The sequence below is a fragment of the Mobula birostris genome, chromosome X, assembly GCF_030028105.1.
Source record: "Mobula birostris isolate sMobBir1 chromosome X, sMobBir1.hap1, whole genome shotgun sequence".
Taxonomy (NCBI): Eukaryota; Metazoa; Chordata; class Chondrichthyes; order Myliobatiformes; family Myliobatidae; genus Mobula; species Mobula birostris.
Window position 1 is genome coordinate 34,863,213 of NC_092402.1, and position 22,155 is coordinate 34,885,367.

The 22,155-nt window shown below is 42.5% G+C and overlaps 1 protein-coding gene across 2 annotated transcripts in view; it reads left to right on the top strand.

The window, feature by feature from the left end:
- Nucleotides 1-22,155, top strand: part of hdac5 (histone deacetylase 5) — a 338,912-nt gene that overhangs the window by 63,655 nt on the left and 253,102 nt on the right. For both annotated transcript variants that reach the window (XM_072249379.1, XM_072249378.1), the window contains one exon: nucleotides 12,728-12,905. In XM_072249379.1, coding sequence (XP_072105480.1) covers nucleotides 12,884-12,905 — 22 coding nt within the window. In that variant the 5' untranslated portion in view covers nucleotides 12,728-12,883. The remainder of the gene's footprint in view (nucleotides 1-12,727; nucleotides 12,906-22,155) is intronic.

The window sequence follows — 22,155 nt, forward strand, 5'->3', positions numbered from 1 at the left end:
CTGATCGTTTCCACGGATGCTGCCCGACCTGCTGAGTTCCTCCAACGTGTTGTGAAGTAGCAGATAGAGTACAGTGTCGGGAAGTGTATGGACATGCACTTTGGTAGAAGAAATAAATAGATAGACTATTTCCTAAATGGAAAGAAAATTTAAAAATCTGAGGTGCAAAGGGACTTGGGAGTCCTTGTGCAGGATTCCCTAAAGGTCAATTTGCAGGTTGAGTCGGTGGTGAAGAAGGCATATGCAATGTTAGCATTCATTTCAAGAGGACTAGAATATAAAATCAAGGATGTAATGTTGAGGCTTCATAAGGCACTGGTGAGGCCTCACTTGGAGTACTGTGAGCAGTTTTGGGCCCCTTATCTAAGAAAGGATGTGCTGACAGTCGAAAGGGTTTAAAGGAGGGTTACAAAAAGTATTCCACAATTAAAAGGCTTGTCAGATGAGGAGTGTTTGATGGCTCTGGGCCCCTACTCACGGGAATTCAAAAGAATGAGTGGTGACCTTGAATGGTGAAAAAGCCTTGATAGAGTGGATGTGGAGATGGTTTCGTTGTGGGAGAGTCTAAGACCGGAGGACACAGCCTCAGAATACAGGGATGTCCTTTTAGAAAAGAGGTGTCCTTTAGTCAGAGAGTGGTGAATCTGTGGAATCCGTTCCCATAGTCTGCTGAGGAGGCCAAGTCATTGGGTATATTTTAGGCAGAGGTTGATAGATAGATTCTTAATTAGTCAGGGCATGAAAGGATACGGGGAGAAGGCTGAAGATTTGGGGCTGAGAAGGAAAATGGATCAGCCATGATAAAATGGCAGTGCAGACTTGGTGGGCCAAATGGCCCATTTCTGTTCTTGTATCTTATGGTCATACTCGGGAGGCTGAGGGAGTGATAGGACATATAGAGAAATAGTTACACCCAAGGTGCAGGACACAAGAAATTGGAAGGGGAAAGAGGTTAAACAGCCGGTGCAGAGTTTCCCAGTGGCCATCCCCCTCAACAATCAAATGGAGTACAAATTCTTGGCCTTAATAAGGATTTACTGTATGTCTGTATATCTTTCTTTCAAGCTACTGTTATGTTCTTGACTTTTTGTAAGCTTTGTTTAAATAGGCATTTTCTTTGGATTAAACAGAGCCATATTCTATTAATTTGGATGTTTATTAAGGTGATAACTGAATCATTTCATATTTCTCTGTAAACATGGAATTACTAATAAAATTACTTGCCTCTTGTAACAGAGGTGAAATAAACTTTTCAATGTCAGTGAGTTAAATGTTTATTTAGTTTATTCAGTTTCTAAAATTTTTCTCTTGAATTACCCTTTTTCACAACTTTAAATGTAAACATTTGTAAGCACAGGCTACTGACAAATTTTCTCTTACATTTTTAGTGTAGTTAAGATTAATTATATAGCAAGGGTTTACAGAGATGCTTGAAGAAATTTGGAAAGGAATCGGCTTCCCTGTACTCCCTTCCTATTCCTCACATTAAGTTCCCTCTAGTCCATTAATAAGTTTGGCTGGCTGACCAACTATCTGTATCTCCTGTCAATTGTATTGTCAACTGTACGATGGATATCTGTCGTGTGGTACAGCATAATCAGGTAATTTGCAGTTAACCGGCCTTCACACTTTGGACAAAAGGAAGCAGTTTTTGTTACATACCCAGGAATTCAAAATGACAAGGGAACATTTGAACATCCAAATTTTATAGAGAGATTTAACTAACATCCAAGATTGGTTATTGTTTAAAGAATATCTAGAAAAATAAAATGTCATTTCTCTGCTTTTCATTGGGTCCGAAAGAAATTTGAAAAGACTAAAGTTGCCACCCCAGAATTGTCAGCACATGAATGTGTGTTTAAAAATGATGGTGAAGCTATCAGAGTTTACACTTATTGTGGAAGAAATCTGGTAATTACTTTTAGAGAATACACATATGCAATTAAATTTAGAAAACCAGAAGTTGCTTTCTGTGATCCTCTGCTTCTTCACAGGAAATACTGTTTTGCAGCTCCCCTCAAAAAGTCAGATGCCATTTAATTGATGTGTTTTAAGTAGCTATAGTCACAAAAAGAAAAAAAATAGAAAAATGAGGAAGGTGCAAGACGTGTATCCAAAAATGAAGAAATACTCAAATGGCAAAATAGTACAACCGTGGGTGACAAGGGAAATCAAAACAAATGAGAGGGCATACTACAAAGCAAAAAATTGTGGGAAGATAGAGGTTTGGGAAGTTTTTGCAAACCTACTGAGAGCAACTAAAAGAATCATTAGAAGGGAAAAGATGAAATATGAAAGCAAGCTAGCAAATAATATAAAAGTGGATACTAAAAGCTTTTTCAAGTATGTGAAAAATAAAAGAGAAACGAGAGTGGATATAGAACCGCTAGAAAATGATGCAGGAGAAATAATAACGGGGGACAAGGAGATGGCAGATGAACTAAATGAGTATTTTGCATCAGTCCTCACTGTGGAAGACACTAGCAGTGTGCCAGAAGTTGTAGTGTGTGAAGGAAGAGAAGTGAGTGCAGTTACTATTACCAGGGAGAAGGTGCTCAAAAAGCTGAAAGACCTAAAAGTACATAAGTCACCTCCATCAGATGAACTGCACCCTAGGGTTCTGAAAGAGGTAGAGTTAGGGATTGTGGCAGAATTAGCAATGATCTTTCAGAAATCATTGGACTCTGGCATGATGCCAGAGGACTGGAAAATTGCAAATATCATTCCACTCTTTAAGAAAGGAGGAAGGCAGCAGAAAGGAAAATATAGACCAGTTAGCCTGACCTCAGTGGTAGCGAAGATGTTTGATTGTTAAGGATGAGGTGATGGAGTACTTGGTGACACAGGTCACAATAGGACAAAGTCAGCATGGTTTGCTTAAGGGAAATTCCTGCCTGCCGAACCTGTTGGAATTCTTTGAGGAGATTACAAGTAGGATAGATAAAGGGGATGCAGTGGATGTTGTATATTTGGACTTTCAGAAGGCCTTTGACAAAGTGCCACACATGAGGCTGCTTACCAAGTTAAGAGCCTGTGATATTACAGGAAAGTTACTGACATTGTTAGAGCATTGGCTGATTGGAAGGAGGTAGTGAGTGGGAATAAACGGATCCTTGTCTGGTTGGCTGCTAGTGACTAGTGGTGTTCTGCAGGGGTCGATGTTGCAATCACTTTTTTTTGCTGTATGTAAATGATTTAGATGATGCAATAGATGGCTTTGTTGCCAAGTTTCCAGATGATATTAAGATTGGTGGAGGGGCAGATAGTGTTGAGGAAACAGGTAGGATGCAGAAGGACTTAGACAGACAAGGAGAATGGGCAAGAAAGTGGCAAATGAAATATAATGTTAGAAAATGCATGGTCATGCACTTTGGTAGTAGAAATAAGTGTGCGGTCTATTTTCTGTACAGGGAGAAAATCCAAAACTCTGGGATGCAAAGGATCTTGGGAGCCCTTGTGCAGAACACCCTGGAGGTTAACTTGCAGGTAGAGTCGGTGGTAAGGAAGGCAAATGCAATGTTAGAAATCATTTCAAGAGGTCTAGAGAATATAAGAGCAAGGATGGATGCTGAGGCTTTATAAGACACTGGCGAGGCCTCACCTTGAGTATTGTGAACAGTTTTGGGCCCCTCATGTTAGAAAAGATGTGCTGGCATTGGGGAGGGTCCAGAGGAGGTTCACAAGGATGATTCCAGGAATGAAAGGGTTATTATACAAGGAATGTTTGATGGCTCTGGGTCTGTACTCACTGGATTTCAGAAGGATGATGAGAGATCTCATAGAAACCTTTTGAATGTTGAAAGGCCGAGACAGAGTAGATGTGGAAAGGATGTTTCCTTGGTGAGTCTAGGATAAGAGGGCACGGCCTCAGGATAGAGGGGCGTCCATTCAAAACAGAGATGCAGAGAAATTTCTTTAGCTAAAGGGTGGTGAATTTATGGAATTTGTTGCCACTTGCAGCTGTGGAGTCCAGGTCATTGGGTGTATTTAAGGCAGAGATTGATAGGTTCTTGATTGGACATGGCATCAAAGGTCATGGGGAGAAGGCTGGGAAACCTGGGAGGAGAAAAAAAAGGATCAGCCATGATTGAATGACAGAGCAGACTCGATGGGTCAAACAGCCTAATTCTGCTCATATGTCTTGTGATGGTCTAAAAACCTAGCAAAATCTTGAGCATTTTAATTAGTGCACCGTCTTTATTTCTGCTAAAGCATTATGATCCTTTTTTTAAAAAAAAGACTATCAATGGTTACTGCTTTTGATAGAACACTTCAAATAAATGCATGGTTTATATCATCTCAAAAATAAGTTATTTCAGTTATATCTTCATTTCAGTTTTATGATACAATCTTTATTAGAATAGACACAAATTTGCAGTTGCCACCCATGATCTCCCAAAGATACTTATCTGGTCTGGATGCAGAGGACTATGTCCAAATTTTGAAGACTGTCATTGAAGTGGTGGCAGTTCTTCAACAATACTTTAAAAGAATCCCTGCCCCTGGCTCATGGCTGCACTAGAACAGGCAGTGAGCACAAGAGCAATAGAAGCAGGGGTCTATCACACCAGACAAGACCCAAGATGCAGGCTATGCAAGGAATCTGCTGAAACTATCCAGCACATAGTAGCAGGCAAGGACAGCAGACACTGAATGGCACAACCAAGTTGTAGGAATTGTGTGCAGGAACATCTGCAGTGAGTATGGATTGGACAATCCCAAGTCCAAATGGGAAATACCCAAGAAGGTAATGGAGAATGACAGAGCTAAGATCCTGTGGGACCTGCAAATACAAACTGATAAAGCAGGTACTGGCCAACCAACCAGACGTAGTAATACTGAGCAAGGAACAGAAGAAAGCAATAGTAATAGATGTGGCAAAATCCAATGACAGTAAGATCAGCAAGAAAGAATATGAGATGCTGGGGAAATATCAGAGCTTTAAAGAGGAGATAGAAAGGATGTGGGAGGTTAAAGCCAGAGTAATCCCGGTGGTGATAAGAGCACCTGGGTCTGTGACACCTGGACTGGGAGAGTGGCTGCAACAAATCCCAGGAACAACATCTGAGATCTCGGTCCAGAAGAGCGTACTACTAGGAACAGCAAGGATACTGTGCTAAACGCTCAAGCTCCCAGGTCTCTGGTAGAGGATCCGAAATTGAGGAAAAAATACACACACACAAACACACAGACACACGTGTTTATTCGACTTGGACTGAGTTTCAACACCTTACTCAACTGTTCCCAAGAATAGATTTCCTTTTAAAGCTTGACTTCAGCAGGAAGCCAAATTTGCACCATGCTGAAGTGGCTAACAAATTCGTGATTGTGTTTAAAATAAAAAATGGCTTATGTGCCAGATATAATTCAAAAGCCATTTGTGATTTTGCAGTGACTAATTATATTCCTGTAATATTTTGACTTTAAAAAGTTCATGCAGTTTATTGATGCCACTAATCCAGTGAGTGAGGATGAAATATAATGTACTGTGCATTTATTTATAATTAAAGATTATGTTAGAATAGTATAGCTCTGACCAGTTCATAACTGTTAATATGACCTTTGAGAACAGCTATGTGGGAGTTAGGAAGGACGTTGAGAAGCAGGACCTCAAAGGTAGTAATCTCGGGTTACTGCCAATGCCATGCGACAGTGAGTATAGGAATAGAGTGAGGTGAAGGATAAATGCGTAGCTGAGGGATTAGAGCAGGGGGCAGGGATTCAGATTTCTGGATCATTGGGACCTCTTTTGGGGCAGGTGTGACCTGTACAAAAGGGACGGGTTGCACTTGAATCTGAGGTGGACCAATATCCTGGCAGGGAGGTTTGCTAAGGCTATTGGGGAGAGTTTAAACTAGAATTGCTGGGGGGTGGGAACTGAAATGAAGAGATGGAGGAAAAGGTGGTTGGCTCACAAATAGAGAAAGCCTGGAGACAGTGCAAGAGGGAGGATAGGCAGGTGATAGAGAAGGGACATGCTCAGACCGATGGTTTGAGATGTGTCTATTTTAATGCAAGGAGTACTGTGAACAAAGTGGATGAGCTTAGAGCGTGGATCAGTACTTGGAGCTAGATGTTGCAGCCATGAGAGAGACTTGGATGGCTCAGGGGCAGGAATGGCTACTTAGAGTGCCAGGCATTGGATGTTTCAGAAAGGACAGGGAGGGAGGTAAAAGAGGTGGGGGCATAGCACTGCTGATCAGAGATAGTGTCACGGCTGCAGAAAAAGAAGCAGTCATGGTGGGATTGTCTACTGAGTCTCTGTGGGTGGAAGTTAGAAACAGGAAGGGGGTCAATAGCTCTACTGGGTATTTTTAAAACGGGGACATCGTGGAGCAGATAGGGAGACAGATTCTGGAAGGGTGAATAATAACAGAGTTGTTGTGGTGGGAGACCTTAATTTCCCAAATATTGTTTGGTATGTCCCTAGAGCGAGGGGTTTAGATGGGGTGTAGTTTGTTTGGTGTGTTCAGGAAGGTTTGCTGACACAATATGTAGATAAGCCTACAAGAGGAGAGGTTGTACTTGATATGGTATTAGGAAATGAACCTGGACAGGTGTCGGGTCTTTCAGTGGAAGAGCATTTTAGAGATAGTGATCACATTTCTAACTGTTTTACCATAGCATTGGAGAGGGATAGGAACAGACAAGTTAGGAAAGCATTTAATTGGGGAAAGGGGAAATATGAGGCTGTCGGGCAGGAACTTGGCAGCATAAATTGAGAACATTGTTCTCAGGGAAATGTACAGAAGAAATGTGGCAAATGTTCAGGGGATGTTTGCGTGGAGTTCTACATAGATACGTTCCAATGAGACAAGGAAAGGATGGTAGGATACAGGAACCGTGGTGTACAAAGGCTGTTGAAAATCTAGTCAAGAAGAAGAGCTTACAAAGGTTCAAAAAAGCTAGGTAATGATAGCAATCTAGAAGATTATAAGGCTAGCAGGAAGGAGCTTAAGAAAGAAATTAGGAGAACCAGAAGGGGCCATGAGAAGGCCTTGGCAGACAGGATTAAGGAAAGCCCCAAGGCATTCTACAAGTATGTGAAGAGCAAGAGGATAAGACGTGAGAGAATAGGACCAATGAAGTGTGATAGTGGAGAAGTGTGCATGGAACTGGAGGAGATAGCAGTGGTACTTAATGAGTACTTTGCTTCAGTGTTCACTACGGAAAAGGATCTTGGAGATTGCAGGGATGACTTACAGTGGACTGAAAAGCTTGAGCATGTAGATATTAAGAAAGAGGATGTGCTGGGGCTTTTGGAAAGCATCAAGTTGGATAAGTCATTGGGACTGGACAAGATGTACCCCCAGGCTACTGTGGGAGGCGAGGGAGGAGATTGCTGAGCCTCTGGCAATGATCTTTGCATCATCAGTGGGGATGGGAGAGGTTCTGGAGGATTAGAAGGTTGCGGATGTTGTTCCCTTATTCAAGAAAGGGAGTAGAGATAACCCAGGAAATTATAGAAAAGTGAGTCTTACTTCAGTGGTTGGTAAGTTGATGGAGAAGATCCTGAGAGGCAGGATTTATGAAAATTTGGAGAGGCATAATCTGATTTGGAATAGTCAGCATAGCTTTGTCAAAGGCAGGTCGTGCCTTACGAGCCTGATTGAATTTTTTTGAGGATGTGACTAAACACATTGATGAAGGTAGAGTAGTAGATATAATGTATATGGATTTCAGCAAGGCATTTGACAAGGTACTCCATGCAAGGCTTATTGAGAAAGTAGGGTAGGCATGGGATACAAGGGGACTTTTCTTTGTGGATCCAGAACTGGCTTGCCCACAGAAGGCAAAGAGTTGTTGTAGATGGGTCATATTCTGCATGGAGGTCGGTGACCAATGGTGTGCCTCAGGGATCTGTTCTAGGACGCCTACTCTTCATAATTTTTAATAATTGACATGGATTAAGAAGTGGAGGGATGGGTTAGAAAATTTGCTGATAACACAAAGGTTGGGGGTGTTGTGGATAGTGTGGAGGGCTGTCAGAGGTTACAGCAGGACATTGATAGGATGCAAAACTGGGCTGAGAAGTGGCAGATGGAGTTCAACCCAGAAAAGTGTGAGGTGGTTCATTTTGGTAGGTCGGGTATGATGGTAGAATATAGTATTAATGGTACAAGTCTTGACAGTGTGGAGGATTCGCGGGATCTTGTGGTCCGAGTCCACAGGACACTCAAAGCTGCTGCGCAGGTTGACTCTGTGGTTAAGAAAGCATACAGTGCATTGACCTTCATCAATCGTGGGATTGAGTTTAAGAGCTGAGAGATAATGTTGCAGCTATGTAAGACCCTGGACAGACCCCACTTGGGGTACTGTGCTCAGTTCTGGTCGCCTCACTACAGGAAGGATGTGGAAGCCATAGAAAGGGTGCAGAGGAGATTTACAGGGATGTTGCCTGGATTGGGGAGCATGCCTTATGAGAATAGGTTGAGAATAGGTTTTTTCCTTGGAGAGACGAGGATGAGAGGTGACCTTATAGAGATGTATAAGATGATGAGAGGCATTGATGGTGTGGATAGTCAGAGGCTTTTTCCCAGGGCTGAAATGGATAGCACGAGAGGGCACAGTTTTAAGGTGCTTGGAAGTAGGTACAGAGGAGATATCAGTGGTAGGTTTTTTTACGCAGAGAGTGATGAGTGTGTGGAATGGGCTGCCGAGAACAGTAGTGGAGGTGGATACGATAGGTTCTTTTAAGAGACTCCTGGACAGGTACATGGAGCTCAGAAAAATAAAGGGCTATGGGTAACCCGAGGTAATCTCTAAGGTAGGGACATGTTCGACACAGCTTTGTGGGCTGAAGGGCCTGTATTGTGTTGTAGGTTTTCTATGCTTCTGTGTAACGCTGGCGCACTTCACAGGCATGTGCTTAGCTCATTGCTCTACTCTGTGTATACACACATGACTGTATGGCTAGGCACAGCTCAAATACCATCTATAAATTTGCTGATGATACAACCATTGTTGGTAGAATCTCAGCTGGTGACGAGAGGGCGTACAGGAGTGAGATATGCCAACTAGTGGAGTGGTGTCGCAGCTACAACCTGGCATTCAACATCAGTAAGACGAAAGAGCTGATTGTGGACTTCAGGAAGGGTAAAACGAAGGAACACATACCAATCCTCATAGAGGGATCAGAAGTGGAGAGAGTGAGCATTCAAGTTCCTGGATGTCAAGATCTAACCTGGACCCAATTTATTGATGTAGTTATAAAAAAGCAAGACAGCAGCTGCATTTCATTCGGGGTTTGAAGAGATTTGGTATGTCAACAAATACACTCAAAAACTTCTATAGATGTACTGTGGAGAGCATTCTGACAGGCTGCATCACTGTCTGGTATGGGGCGGGGTGGGGGGGGCGGCTACAGCACAGGACTGAAAGAAGCGGCAGAGTGCTTGCTGGTTATTTTTGATGGCTTTTTTTGTGGCTGCACTGAGAGAAGAGGTTCTTGGTATTAAATGCTGCAGCCATTCTTGTTCTTTGAGAACTGATGATGAGTGTTAATGGGTTCAACAGGAATAAATCCAACTATGACCGTCTCTTTCCTTTATTTTAATGCATGCACAGGGGTTTGCTTCCAGCTGGGTAAGGATCAGAAATTCTGACTAGTAATGAAGAGTGGAGTCCAGGACTAAGCTGGTTTCTGGCTTTGTACTTACTACATTTGCACTGTCACTGTGTACTACCAGCAGATCTTTATAGTTTTGCTTGTGATGAGTCCAAGTGTATATGTTAGATCAGGGGTCTCCAACCTTTTTTGCACTGCGGACCGGTTTCATATTGACAATATTCTCGCGGACCGGCTGACCCGGGGGGGGGGGGGGGTGGAGGGAGGAGGGTAGGGTTGCCAACGGACAAGAGTAGAGCCAAATGTGTTGTTTACAGAGAGACTACAATGACTATGAAGCCTTGTGCGGGCACCAATGCGCATGCGTGTACGTGCCGATTTTTTCCTACAAATCGTTATGTTAATCACGACCGGAATATAGGTGATAAGTGGCTAATACACTCAATTTTGTTTCTAAAAGGGTTTATCTAACGAATTTAATATTAAACGCACAGTGCATTTTTTTCCTCACATGAATATAGCGATAAGTCAATTATCAGGAAAGGACAGGGGAACTTGAAGTAAGTGTTGAACGAACTTCCAGTAGAAGTGGTAGAGGCAGGTTGGATATTATTTAAAGAAAGATTGGACAGGTATATGGATAGGAAAAGAATAGAGGGTTATGGTGAGAGTAGCGTTCTGCACGGACTAGAAGGGCAGAGATGGCCTGTTTCCGTGCTGTAATTGTTATGGTTATATAAGTAAGTCAGTAGCATCATAACATTTTAAGTAATGTTTGGATATTAAATACACAGCACATATTTTCCCCGTATGAACATATAAAATCATTGCAACACACCAATATCGCTGAATCAGTGGGAGCCCTGGGCTGAATACTTGTTTCCCTGCAACCAGATGGTCCCATCGAGGGGTGATGGGAGACAGCGATACTCGAATGGGGTTCCTTATGTCCAGTCCATTACGGAATTTGGTTTCTGTTGCATTCATTGTAGAGATATGTTGGAAATGGAAGCAACGTTTTCACTGCTTTAGTGCTTGACTTTGAGATCCAGAATGCCAACAGAGATGTTACGTCAAACATATTTTTCAGCCTGCCGTCATTTGCAAGCTCGAGGAGTTGATGATCTTCCCGCGCTGACACGGATGACGCGCAGGTAATGACTTCGCATGCGTAATGGCTCAACAGTAATGACAAGGAATGAGGAAAGGTGCAGCGGACTCCTATCGCCAAATCATATCGTTTCCTCGCGGCCCCGTAGCACATGCTTTGCGGCCCGGTGGTTGGGGACCACTGTGTTAGATTCTATGCAACACACAGAAAGTACTGGAGGAACTCAGCATGGATTTCCATGCTTGGATTTCCAGCATCTGCAGATCTTCTCTTGTTTGAAGTTAGGTTCTATTTTGTTTAATCAGAAGTACAGTTGGGAAAAGTTTATTAAAAATTTGAAAGGAACTCTTACACGAGGTATCTGACTCTTGTAGAATTTACGGATGCAGTAATATGAACCATATCCAGAAGAATTGACTGAGACACTTCTAAATTAACTCAATGTTTAAGTAATGGGGCAGATAGTGTTAAGGAAACAGGTAGGCTGCAGAAGGACTTAGACAAATTAGGAGAATGGACAAAAGAGTGGCAGATGAAATACAATGTTGGAAATTGCATGGTCATGCACTTTGGTAGAAGAAATAAATGTGCAGACTATTTTCTAGATGGGGAGAAAATCCAGAAATCTGAGATGCAAAGTAACTTGCAAGTCCTTGTGCAGAACAACCTAAAAGCTAACTTGCAGGTTGAGTCAGTGGTAAGGAAGGCAAATACAATATTAGCATTCATTTCAAGAGGTCTAGAATACAAGAGTAAGGATGTGATGCTGAGGCTTTATAAAGCACTGGTGAGGCCTCACCTTGAGTATTGTGGACAGTTCTGGGCTCCTCATCTAACAAAAGTGTGCTGGCATTGGAGAGGCTTCAGAGAAGGTTCACAAGGATGATTTTGGGAGTGGAAGGGTTATCATATGAGGAACGTGTAATAGCTCTAGGTCTGTACTCGCTGGAATTTAGAAGGATGAGGGCGGGATCTTATTGAAACCTTTTGAATGTTGAAGGCCGAGACATGGTAAATGCGGAAAGGATGTTTCTCATGGCGGGGGAGTCTCGGGCACGAGGTTACGGGGAGAAGGCCAGGAGAAGACTCAGTGGGCCGGATGGCCTAATTCTGCTTCTATGTCTTATGGTCCTAATTTTGCATCATCATTCGATGCTTTTTTTAATCTAGTTAGCAATAACTCAGTAGCAAAATAAACCAATATACCAAACAGAAGTAGAGCTGACTGAGAAAAACAAGTTTCTTTGCAGTAAAGGTCAAATGTCTGGAAGATGTAAAGTTGATACTGCTCTATCATTTCTTTCAGTGGTTTGATTCTACTTGACATATGTATGTATTTCCATAAGAAGTGTGGACAGTAATTTATAATGGGATTCAAATGAAACTGCATGAAGATGTCTGATTATTGGGCACTTTCAAAACTTTACATTTCTAGGTAGCATATGAAGAAAAAGGCATATTGAACATAAGCTGTAATTTTATGTTTTATTCTTTAACATCACACAAACCAATCTTCCGTCCATGGACTCACTTTACACCGCACACTGTTGGAGCAGTGCTGTCAGGATAATCAAGGACACGACCCACCCAGCCAACACACTTTTCATCCCTCTTCCCTCCGGGAGAAGGCTCAGGAGCTTGAAGACTCGTACGGCCAGATTTGGGAACAGCTTCTTTCCAACTGTGATAAGACTGCTGAATGGATCCTGACCCGGATCTGGGCCGTACCCTCCAAATATCCAGACCTGCCTCTCGGTTTTTTTTTGCATTACCTTACTTCCCATTTTTCTATTTTCTATTTATGATTTATAATTTAAGTTTTAATATTTATTATCGATTTGTAATCCAGGGAGCGGGAAGCGCAAAATCAAATATCGCTGTGATGATTGTACATTCTAGTTATCAATTGTTTGGCAACAATAAAGTATAATATATTGTGTTACTTAATATTTATATCAGAAAAATTGTAATTGTAGTAAGCTACTCATTTCCAAGGATGAAATCATTGCAAGACGCACTTATGGCCTTGTTTCTCTTTTGATATGCAGAACTACAGCTCAGAGTAATTACACATACCTGATGTAGCAAGGGAATCCAGCCTAATGTAGAGAATCAGCAGCATCATCTCCATCTTGAATCTCAGCAGGATCTATCAGTTTGTGTCTTGTGAACAGTCACTGAGTGGCAGGTGCTTCCATTTAATCATGAGCTCACCAGATAACACAGGTAATTTTTTCTGCCCTTTGTAGTACTTTGATTATTAGACTGATGTATGTATTCAAATTTAAGTGAAAGTTAATAGTAAAAGTTTGTGTTCATTGAACATGTTTGATTTGCTTTCCAGCAGTATGATGCTCATTATTCACAATAATTTAAAAATGCTTCTTGAAAAATTAGTATTATGAAATAACTTAACTTTTTTTCCAAATAGCATTCATGCTAGTCTGTCCAATAATGTAAAATCTTTTGTGGCATTGCTTTATTTGTTAAAGTTTGGGTATTTCAGTACTCAGAAATGCTGCATTGTTTCTCAGGTAATCACATGACAGTTTTGCCACTCGGAGCAAGTTGCATTTTTGTGTTAATTTGCTCAAGTACTCACAAGGTAGCTTTTGTTTTGTTTGTTTTGTCCCTTTTGTACAACCTTTATGATGATTGAGTAAATATGACTTGCTGAGAGAATTGCCTCAAAGTTGCCTGCACCTGGAATGGATGGATGTGGACAAAAGGGCTGAATTCTGGAGGTGCAGATGATTCCTCATAATATCAAAGCAGTGTCTGAACAAGAAACACTATTAAAAATTAAGTCACTGAAAAAGCTCTACCAAAGAAAATGTTTGGTAATATTGGAGGTCAGTATCTTAGCTCCAAAATATTGCTGTTAGCATTCCCTGGGGCATTGCCCCCTTTGGAATGTAGCTACTTCTGGTAAGATGGCGGCGCGATCGATCGCAGCGGCTTCTATGGGGTCAACCAAAGGTTTTTATAGTCCTTTTTAAACATTTTTTTTTACGATCGCAAGATACTGCTGGTTTATTAAGACCTTGAAGTACTGCAGGTCTACCCCATCAGTGAGTTGCTCGTTGGTGGAGAAACTGAAGGAGTTGGACCTGGTGTGGATCGTGTTGCTGCCTGCGTCAGAGGAGTCAGTCCGTGAAGGTGGTGTGCGGTGTAACAGCAAATGATTGACGGTTGCTGTTCTTGTGATCGCAAGGCCCTATTGGATATTATTAATGTGGAGTGCTGCAGGTCTGATTCACTGATTTATTGGTGGACAGCAGGGATGGATGACAGGTCTCAGCTGTAGTGAAGACTAGGCTTCAAGCTGCAGTGTCGCCTGTTTACAACCACCCAGTAGAGGGGTATCTGAGTCAGTGTACTCCACTGGAGGCAGTGTGGCGCAGTGTGCAAGCTGAAGTTGGTGTTGCCTCCCAGTGTTTGCTTGGCAGAAGATGAGCTGTATTGTATTTGACTGCAGACTCCTGCAAATATTCATGGACTCAGTGTCCTGGGCCATATTTTTTTTTCTGTGACTGTATTTTACTGATAAATGCTCTTGCTATCTTATATGTGCCTTGTGCTGTATGTGACTGTTGGTACTGCGTTTTGCACCTTGGCCCCAGAGTACACTTTGGTTTGGATGTGTTCATGGTTATTCATGTATAGTAGAAAAGCAATTAAACATGAACTTTGTTTTCCTCTTGTGTGAGATTTTCAAATGGTTGCAGACTGTTCAGTTATTTCTCAACTCAGATATAGAAGCAGTATCTAGAATTAGAAGTATTACAAGATTAGAAAACTTTGTGCAATAATAAGGAAAGGGATTTCTCAATAGCAGTACTGTATTTTACCAAGAAAGGACTAACCTCTTGATTTTCTCCCCACCTCCTACCTGCTCCCATGTGTCACCATAAATTTGTGCAAATAATACTCGAGTATTTTTCTGTTATCCCACTTATGAAGAGGGAATTTCAACTTGAAATGATAACTGTTTTGTTTTTCACAAATGCTGCTTGACTTGTGAAATGCTTCTGATGTTTTCTGTTTTTATTTCATAAGAATCCTTGTTTTCTATATACTACTAAAACTAATGCTCTATCTGCCTGTTTGTGACCTCTGATTAGCGCAAACGGTGCATTACAGCAAAACTTTTTTTTGGCTAAATCTAATTAAAATGCGCTAACTTACAGAATGCAGGCAAAGTTCAGGGTTATATATTCGTATACAATTGCTCAGTTGCAAAAATCAACGGGCTCACATTCACCCAAGAACTGATCCGCCATCATGGAAATCGGGATGCGACAGCCCGACGCATGTGCACGACCAGTCTCAGCAGTGACACCTACCGGAGCAAAAGGGCAGGGCAGCTCTATTTCGAGGGGTCACATTCTGCTTATCACCATGAACATGTGCAGGATTGGGACAGATCTAACTGCCACCCATCAATAAGAGATAATTAAATCTTATTGTAATGACGTACTTCGAAACACCCATAAAACCCTTTGCTGCAGTCAAAGGACAGCGGCGACTATATCACGTCCATTTAGGAGAGTGCCAGCCACATCATCAAGAATAATCAATATCCTTTGGTGTTACTGCTTCGTATCTTCTATCCAGCGTTAGGGTAAAAATAAATGGTCAGCCTAATTATGCTGTGTGGAAAGGGAAGGGGGACATTATGGTCACGAGTTGACGCCAAACGTCATCGGGAAGCGGCAAGGAGAGGGAGAGAACAAGAATCGCATGAGGCCAGGGCCGCACGACTCCAGGATCAAAGAGTCAGGACAAAAAAAGATGAGGGAAGAAGAGACAGAGGAGGAGAGGCATGCACGTCTTCAGGATCAGAGACAAAAAACAAACAGCAGAAGAGATGAAGAGACGGGGGATGAAAGGACTGCACGTCTCCAGAATGACAACGAGAGGCACAAGGGCGGCAGATAAACCAGAAATGATACTTCGTTAAATGAGGAGGAGCTATATTTGCTTTGCTACGAGTCATTCTTCTTTAATAAACTGAGGTTTTCTACTTCAGTTTCCAAAGCAAAGCGATACCAATAGCATTCAGGAAAATTTAATGTTCATTCTGGTCACATCAGACTGCACTACCCTTCTCTCAAAGGGTGCCCCAACGGGTCACCCCGTTGTCTAGTTATATACTAAAATCTTGCTGAATGTTATATTCATAAATTTAGGCCTTTAATGTGTCTCATGTCTTTGAAATGTCTGTGTCTTTTACTCATTTTCCTTGGCAGTTTACATTGTTTTAATTACAGTATAAACAATCTGATTTATGAGTTCAATTACAAGTTGAATTGATTAAAGTAGGTTGATTGTGTTTGAATGAATTTGTGTTTGGGGCAGGATATTCTATTCACACTGGTGTCAGCCATTAAGAAAATAAACTAAAACCAAATTTCATGCCTTATGCAGCACACACAAAATGCTAGAGGAACTCAGCAGGCCAGGCAGCATCTATGGAAAAGAGTACAGTCAACATTTCAGGCCAAAACCCTTCGTCAGGCCTGAAGAAACAAAGATGAGAAATCAAAGTAAGAAGGTGGGGAGAGAGGAGGAAGAAACACAAGGTTGTAGGTGATAAGTGAAACTGGGAAGTGGAGGAGGGGTGAAGTAGAGAGCTAGGAAGTCCATTAGTGAAAGAGATAAAGGACTGGAGAAGGGAGAATCTGATAAGAGAGGGTAGAAGACGATAGAAGAAAGGGAAGGGAGAGGAGCACTAGAGGGAGGTGATGGGCAGCTAAGGAGATGAGGTAAAAGAAGGAAATCGGAATAGTGAAGGAAGGGGGCATTACTGGAAGTTCAAGAAATCGATGTTCATGTCATCGAGTTGGAGCTTACCCAAACGAAATATAAAGAGTTACTCCTCCGACCTGAGTGTGGCTTTGTTGCGGCAGTAGAGGAGACCATGGACTGACATGTCGGAATAAGAAGTGGAATTAAAATTTGTGGCCACTGGGAAATCGTACTTTTTCTGGTGGACGGAGTGTAGGTGCTTAGCGAAGTGGTCTCACCAATATACAGGAGGCCACACCAAGAGCACTGGATACAGTTGATGACCCAACAGACTTGTAGGTGAAGTGTCGCCTCAGCTGGAAGAACTGTTTGGGGCCCTGAATGGTAGTGAGGGAGGAGGTGTAGGGGCAGGTGCGGCATTTGTTCTGCTTGCAAGGATAAGTGCCAGGAAGGAGATCAGTGGGGAAAGATGAATGGACAAGGGAATCACGTAAGGTGCGATCCCTGCGGAAAGGAGAAAGTGGGAGTGGAGGGGGGAGGGAAAAATGTGCTTGGTTGTGGGATCCTGTTGGTGATGGCGCAAGTTACGGAGAATTGTGTGCTGGATGCTGGTGATGTGGTAGGTGAGAACATGAGGAATCCTATCCCTGGCAGGGTGGCAGTAGGATGGGGTGAAGGCAGATGTGCGCTAAATGGAAGATATGTGGTTCAACCTTATGTATGCATTTAGAGTAAGGGACCATTATTTATTTAAATTATATTTATAAATTTATAAGGGATCATACTTTAGTCCAATAAATTCCATATCATTAGAATAAGCATGTTTGTCATAAAGTTTACCATGCCTTTACACTTGCCAAGTTGACTGAAGCTCTGGCTTGAGAAGAAGAACATAAATATTCTCTGATGCAACAGATTTTACTGTTGATTAAATAAGATGTTCTTGGTTACAGCGATCATATATATTCCCATGAAGAAAATACTAGAATTTTTTGTCTCTTTCTTTTGCTAATCAATTATTGTCAGATTTTATTTCAAAACAAGCACTTGTTCAAAGTGAAAAATTGAATTTACAGATGATGGAAATATAAAACAAAAACAGAAAATGATGGAAATATTCAGCAGGTATGGTCACATCTATGTAGAAGAGAAACAACATCATTGTTTCAGGTCAGAGACATCTTGTCAAAACTGAAGAGACAAATGAAGCTTGTAGAATGGAAGGTGGGGTTACTTTGATGGGATTAAAACAAGGGTGGCTCTTACTGAAAGTGTTTACAGTATTTCATAAATTGTGGCTTTGCTTGGAACAGCAGTGAAGGCTATTATGAGACTTTTGATAGGGTCCGGTATATAAATGTAGAATTGCAAAGCTGAATGAGCCCACTGTCTGCAGTGTGTCAGTGCCAGCATTCTTCAAATGGAATCCAATCAACTCCCATAAGCTTGTACCTTTCTCCTCATTATACGCGCTAATGTCACTTTTGAAAGCAGACATTGACTATTCTTATGCCATCCTTACAACCTCTCGTACATGATCACAACTGCAAGCTTCATGAATGTTTTGCTGTCACCTTTATTAGTTTAAACAGTCATCTTAAATCTGTCATGATTATCAATCCTATCACTGAAAACAGTTTCATCGCTTTGGAAACTTCTATGAAATCATCTCTTGACTATCTCTGCTTTGAAATCAAAGGTCCTAGCTACTATTCTCATTTAGTCACATCTTTCCTAAAAAAAATAGTGCTCAGAAATGGACAAAACATTCCAGAAATATCTGAACCCAAGTTTAACACACTTTCAGCAACATCCTTACATAGAGTCATAGAGAACTACAATACAGGCAGGCTCTTTGGCTTATCTAGTCCATGCTGATGTATTTAAACTGCCTATTCCCATTGCTGTAAACTGGGACCATAGCCCTCCATAACTCTACCATCCATGGGCCTATTCAAACTTAAACGTTGAAATCGAGTTTGCATACACCATTTGCGCTGACAGCTCATTCCAGACTCTCATGACTATCTAAGTGAAGAAGTTTCTCCTCATGTTCCCCTTAAACTTTTCACCTTTTGTCCTTAACCCCTGACCTCTAGTTGTCGTCCCACCCAACCTTAGTGGAAAAAGCCTGCTTGCATTTATCCGTTCTATACCCTCATAACTTTGTATACCTCTATCAAATCTCCTCTCAATATTCTAATCTATGCTGCAAGGAATAAAATACTAACCTATTCAATCTTTCCTTTATAATTCAGGTCCTCCAGACCTGGCAACATTCTTGTAAATGTTTTCTGTACTCTTTCAACCTTGTTTACATCTTTCCTGTACATAGATGACCAAAACCCCACACGGTGCTCCAAGTTAGGCACCACTAATGTTGTAGACACCTTCAACATAACGTTCCATCTCCTGAACTCTATACTTTGATTTATGAAGGCCAATGTGCCAGAAGCTTTCTTACGACCCTGTCTACCTGTGCCGCTACCGTCAATGAATTATGAGCCCTGTATTCCCAGATCCCGTTGTTCTCCTACACTCCTCAGTGTCCTACCATTCACTGTGTAAGACCTACCTTGGTTGGTCCTACCAAAGTACAACACCTCGCTCTTGTATGCATTAAATTCCATCGGCCGTTTTTCACCCCATTTTTTCAGCTGGTCCAGATCCAGCTGCAAACCGTGATAGCCTTCCTTGCTCTCCACTACACCCCCTAATCTTGGAGTCATCCACAAATTTGCTGATCCAGTTAACCACATTATCATCGCAATTGTTGATATAAATGACAAACAGCAACAGGCCCAGCACTGATCCTGTGGCATTCCACTAGTTATAGGCCTCCAGTCAGAGAGGCAACCATCTACTACCACTCCTCCCTGGCTTCTCCCACAAAGCCAATGTCTAATCCAATTTACTACTTCACCCTGAATGCTGAGCGACTGAACCTTCTTGACCAACCTCCCATGTGGGACCCTGTCAAATGCCTTGCCAAAGTCCATGTGGACAACTTCCATTGCATTGCCTTTATCCATTTTCCTGGTAACTTCCTCAAAAAAAAACTCTACAAGATTGGTTAGACATGACCTACCACACGCGAAACCGTGCTGACTATCATTAATCAGTCCATGTCTCTTCAAATACTTATATATCCAGTCCTTTAGAATACCTTCCAAAAACTTTCCCACTACTGACATTAGGCCTATCAGCCTATAATTTCCTGGTTTATTTTTACAGCCTTGCTTAAACAGTAGAATAACATTGGCTATCCTCTAATCCTCTGGTCACCTGTCACTAAGGATGATTTAAATATCTCTGCTAGGCATCTGGCAATTTCTGCACTTGCCTCCCGTGGGGGCCAAGGGATCACCTTGTCAGGCCCTGGGGATTTATTCAGCCTGATTTGCCTCAGGACAACAAACACCACCACCTCTGTTATCTGTATAGGGCCCATGAAGTTGATGCCGCTTTGCCTCACTTCTATAGATGCTATGTCCATCTCCTGAGTAAATACGTATGCAAAAAAAATCATTTAAGATCTTTCCCCATCTCTTTGGGCTCCACACATGAATTACTATGCTGATCTTCCAGAGCACCAATTTTGTCCCTTGTAATCCTTTTGCTCTTAACATCTCTACAGAATCTTTTAGGATTCTCTTTCACCTTGTATGCCAGGTCAACTTCATGCTTCTTTTAGCCCTCTTGATTTCTTTAGGTATTCTCTTGCATTTCTTATACTCCATAAGCACATCATTTGTTCTTACCTGCCTATATCTGCAGTGCACCTCCTTTTGTTTTCTTGACCAGGGTCTCGATATCTCTTGAAACTCAACGTTCCCTATACATGTTATCTTTACCTTTTATTCTGACAGGCACAAACAAGCTTTGTACTCTCAGTATTTTACTTTTGAAGGCCTCCCACTTATTAAGTACTGTTACGTACCCCGTAACTGGGTTGCCAGACCAGCAGAAATGGACCACTAGTTGGAGTCTGGATTACTAGAAACTAATGAAGTTTTATTAAAGAAATAAGTAACACAGTACTCTAATCGTAAGGATATAAATGCAACAGGTTAGCAATGATAAAACACACATGTACACAGAACTAGGGTAATAGGAATCAACCAAGCTCTATCGCAGTCTGGGGGTGAAATGATCAGTCTTAAGTGACGCAGAGTTCAGTTCAGCTTAGTGCAGTTCGCAGTAATCGCTGTTGTGCCGTTAGAGAGATGCAAATTTGATTCAGGCAGACCTTTGATGTTCTTCGCAGTTGGTTTCGGGCGGACCCTTTTATGTCTTCTATCCCGCTGTGGTCACCGACTCTGACCCCTCCATTCTGGATACGATCGTTCTTCCACGGTGAACCCGGCACCCAGGCAAGGGCGGACACACACGCCAGGTTCCCACCGATCGTACCTTTACACCCTGTGCGTCTATGGTTGGTTCCCGCGAACCGGACCTCCAAACTCCCACCACCTTGTGGGGGCACACCGCTCTTCCAGGATCTCGTTATCTCGTGTGTTGTGCCTTAGCGAACCTGTTCTTTTAATCCCCTTGCTTGGGGTATTGCCTGTCCATCAAACTTCAAACAGTTCAGGTTCAAAGCATCCGGTCTGTCAATATTCTGAATTGTATTTCTTTTCCGTTATCTCTCTCTCCTCTGTCATTAACATTTTGAACGTTTTTCCATTGTCTCCCTTATCTCTCTCATTAGCATCAATTGTCTGATAACAGCACACATCAAAGTTGCTGGTGAACACAGCAGGCCAGGCAGCATCTCTAGGAAGAGGTACAGTCGACGTTTCAGGCCAAGACCCTTCGTCAGGACTAACTGAAGGAAGAGTTAGTAAGAGATTTGAAAGTGGGAGGGGGAGGGGGAGATCCAAAATGATAGGAGAAGACAGGAGGGGGAGGGATGGAGCCAAGAGCTGGACAGGTGATTGGCAAAGGGGATATGAGAGGATCATGGGACAGGAGGTCCAGGGAGAAAGACAAGTGGGGGGGGGAACCCAGAGGATGGGCAAGGGGTATAGTCAGAGGGACAGAGGGAGAAAAAGGAGAGTGAGAGGAAGAATGTGTGTATAAAAATAAATAACGGATGGGGTACGAGGGGGAGTTGGGGCATTAGCGGAAGTTAGAGAAGTCGATGTTCATGCCATCAGGTTGGAGGCTACCCAGATGGAATATAAGGTGTTGTTCCTTCAACCTGAGTGTGGCTTCATCTTTACAGTAGAGGAGGCCGTGGATAGACATGTCAGAATGGGAATGGGATGTGGAATTAAAACGTGTGGCCACTGGGAGATCCTGCTTTCTCTGGCAGACAGAGCGTAGGTGTTCAGCAAAGCGGTCTCCCAGTCTGAGTCGGGTCTTGCCAATATATAGAAGGCCACATCGGGAGCACCGGACGCAGTATATCACCCCAGCCGACTCACAGGTGAAGTGTCGCCTCACCTGGAAGGACTGTCTGGGGCCCTGAATGGTGGTAAGGGAGGAAGTGTAAAGGCATGTGTAGCACTTGTTCCGCTTACAAGGATAAGTTCCAGGAGGCAGATCAGTGGGGAGGGATGGGGGGGACGAATGGACAAGGGAGTCACGTAGGGAGCGATCCCTGCGAAAGGCAGAGTTGGGGGAGGGAAAGATGTGCTTAGTGGTGGGATCTCGTTGGAGGTGGCGGAAGTTACGGAGAATAATATGTTGGACCCGGAGGCTGGTGGGGTGGTAGGTGAGG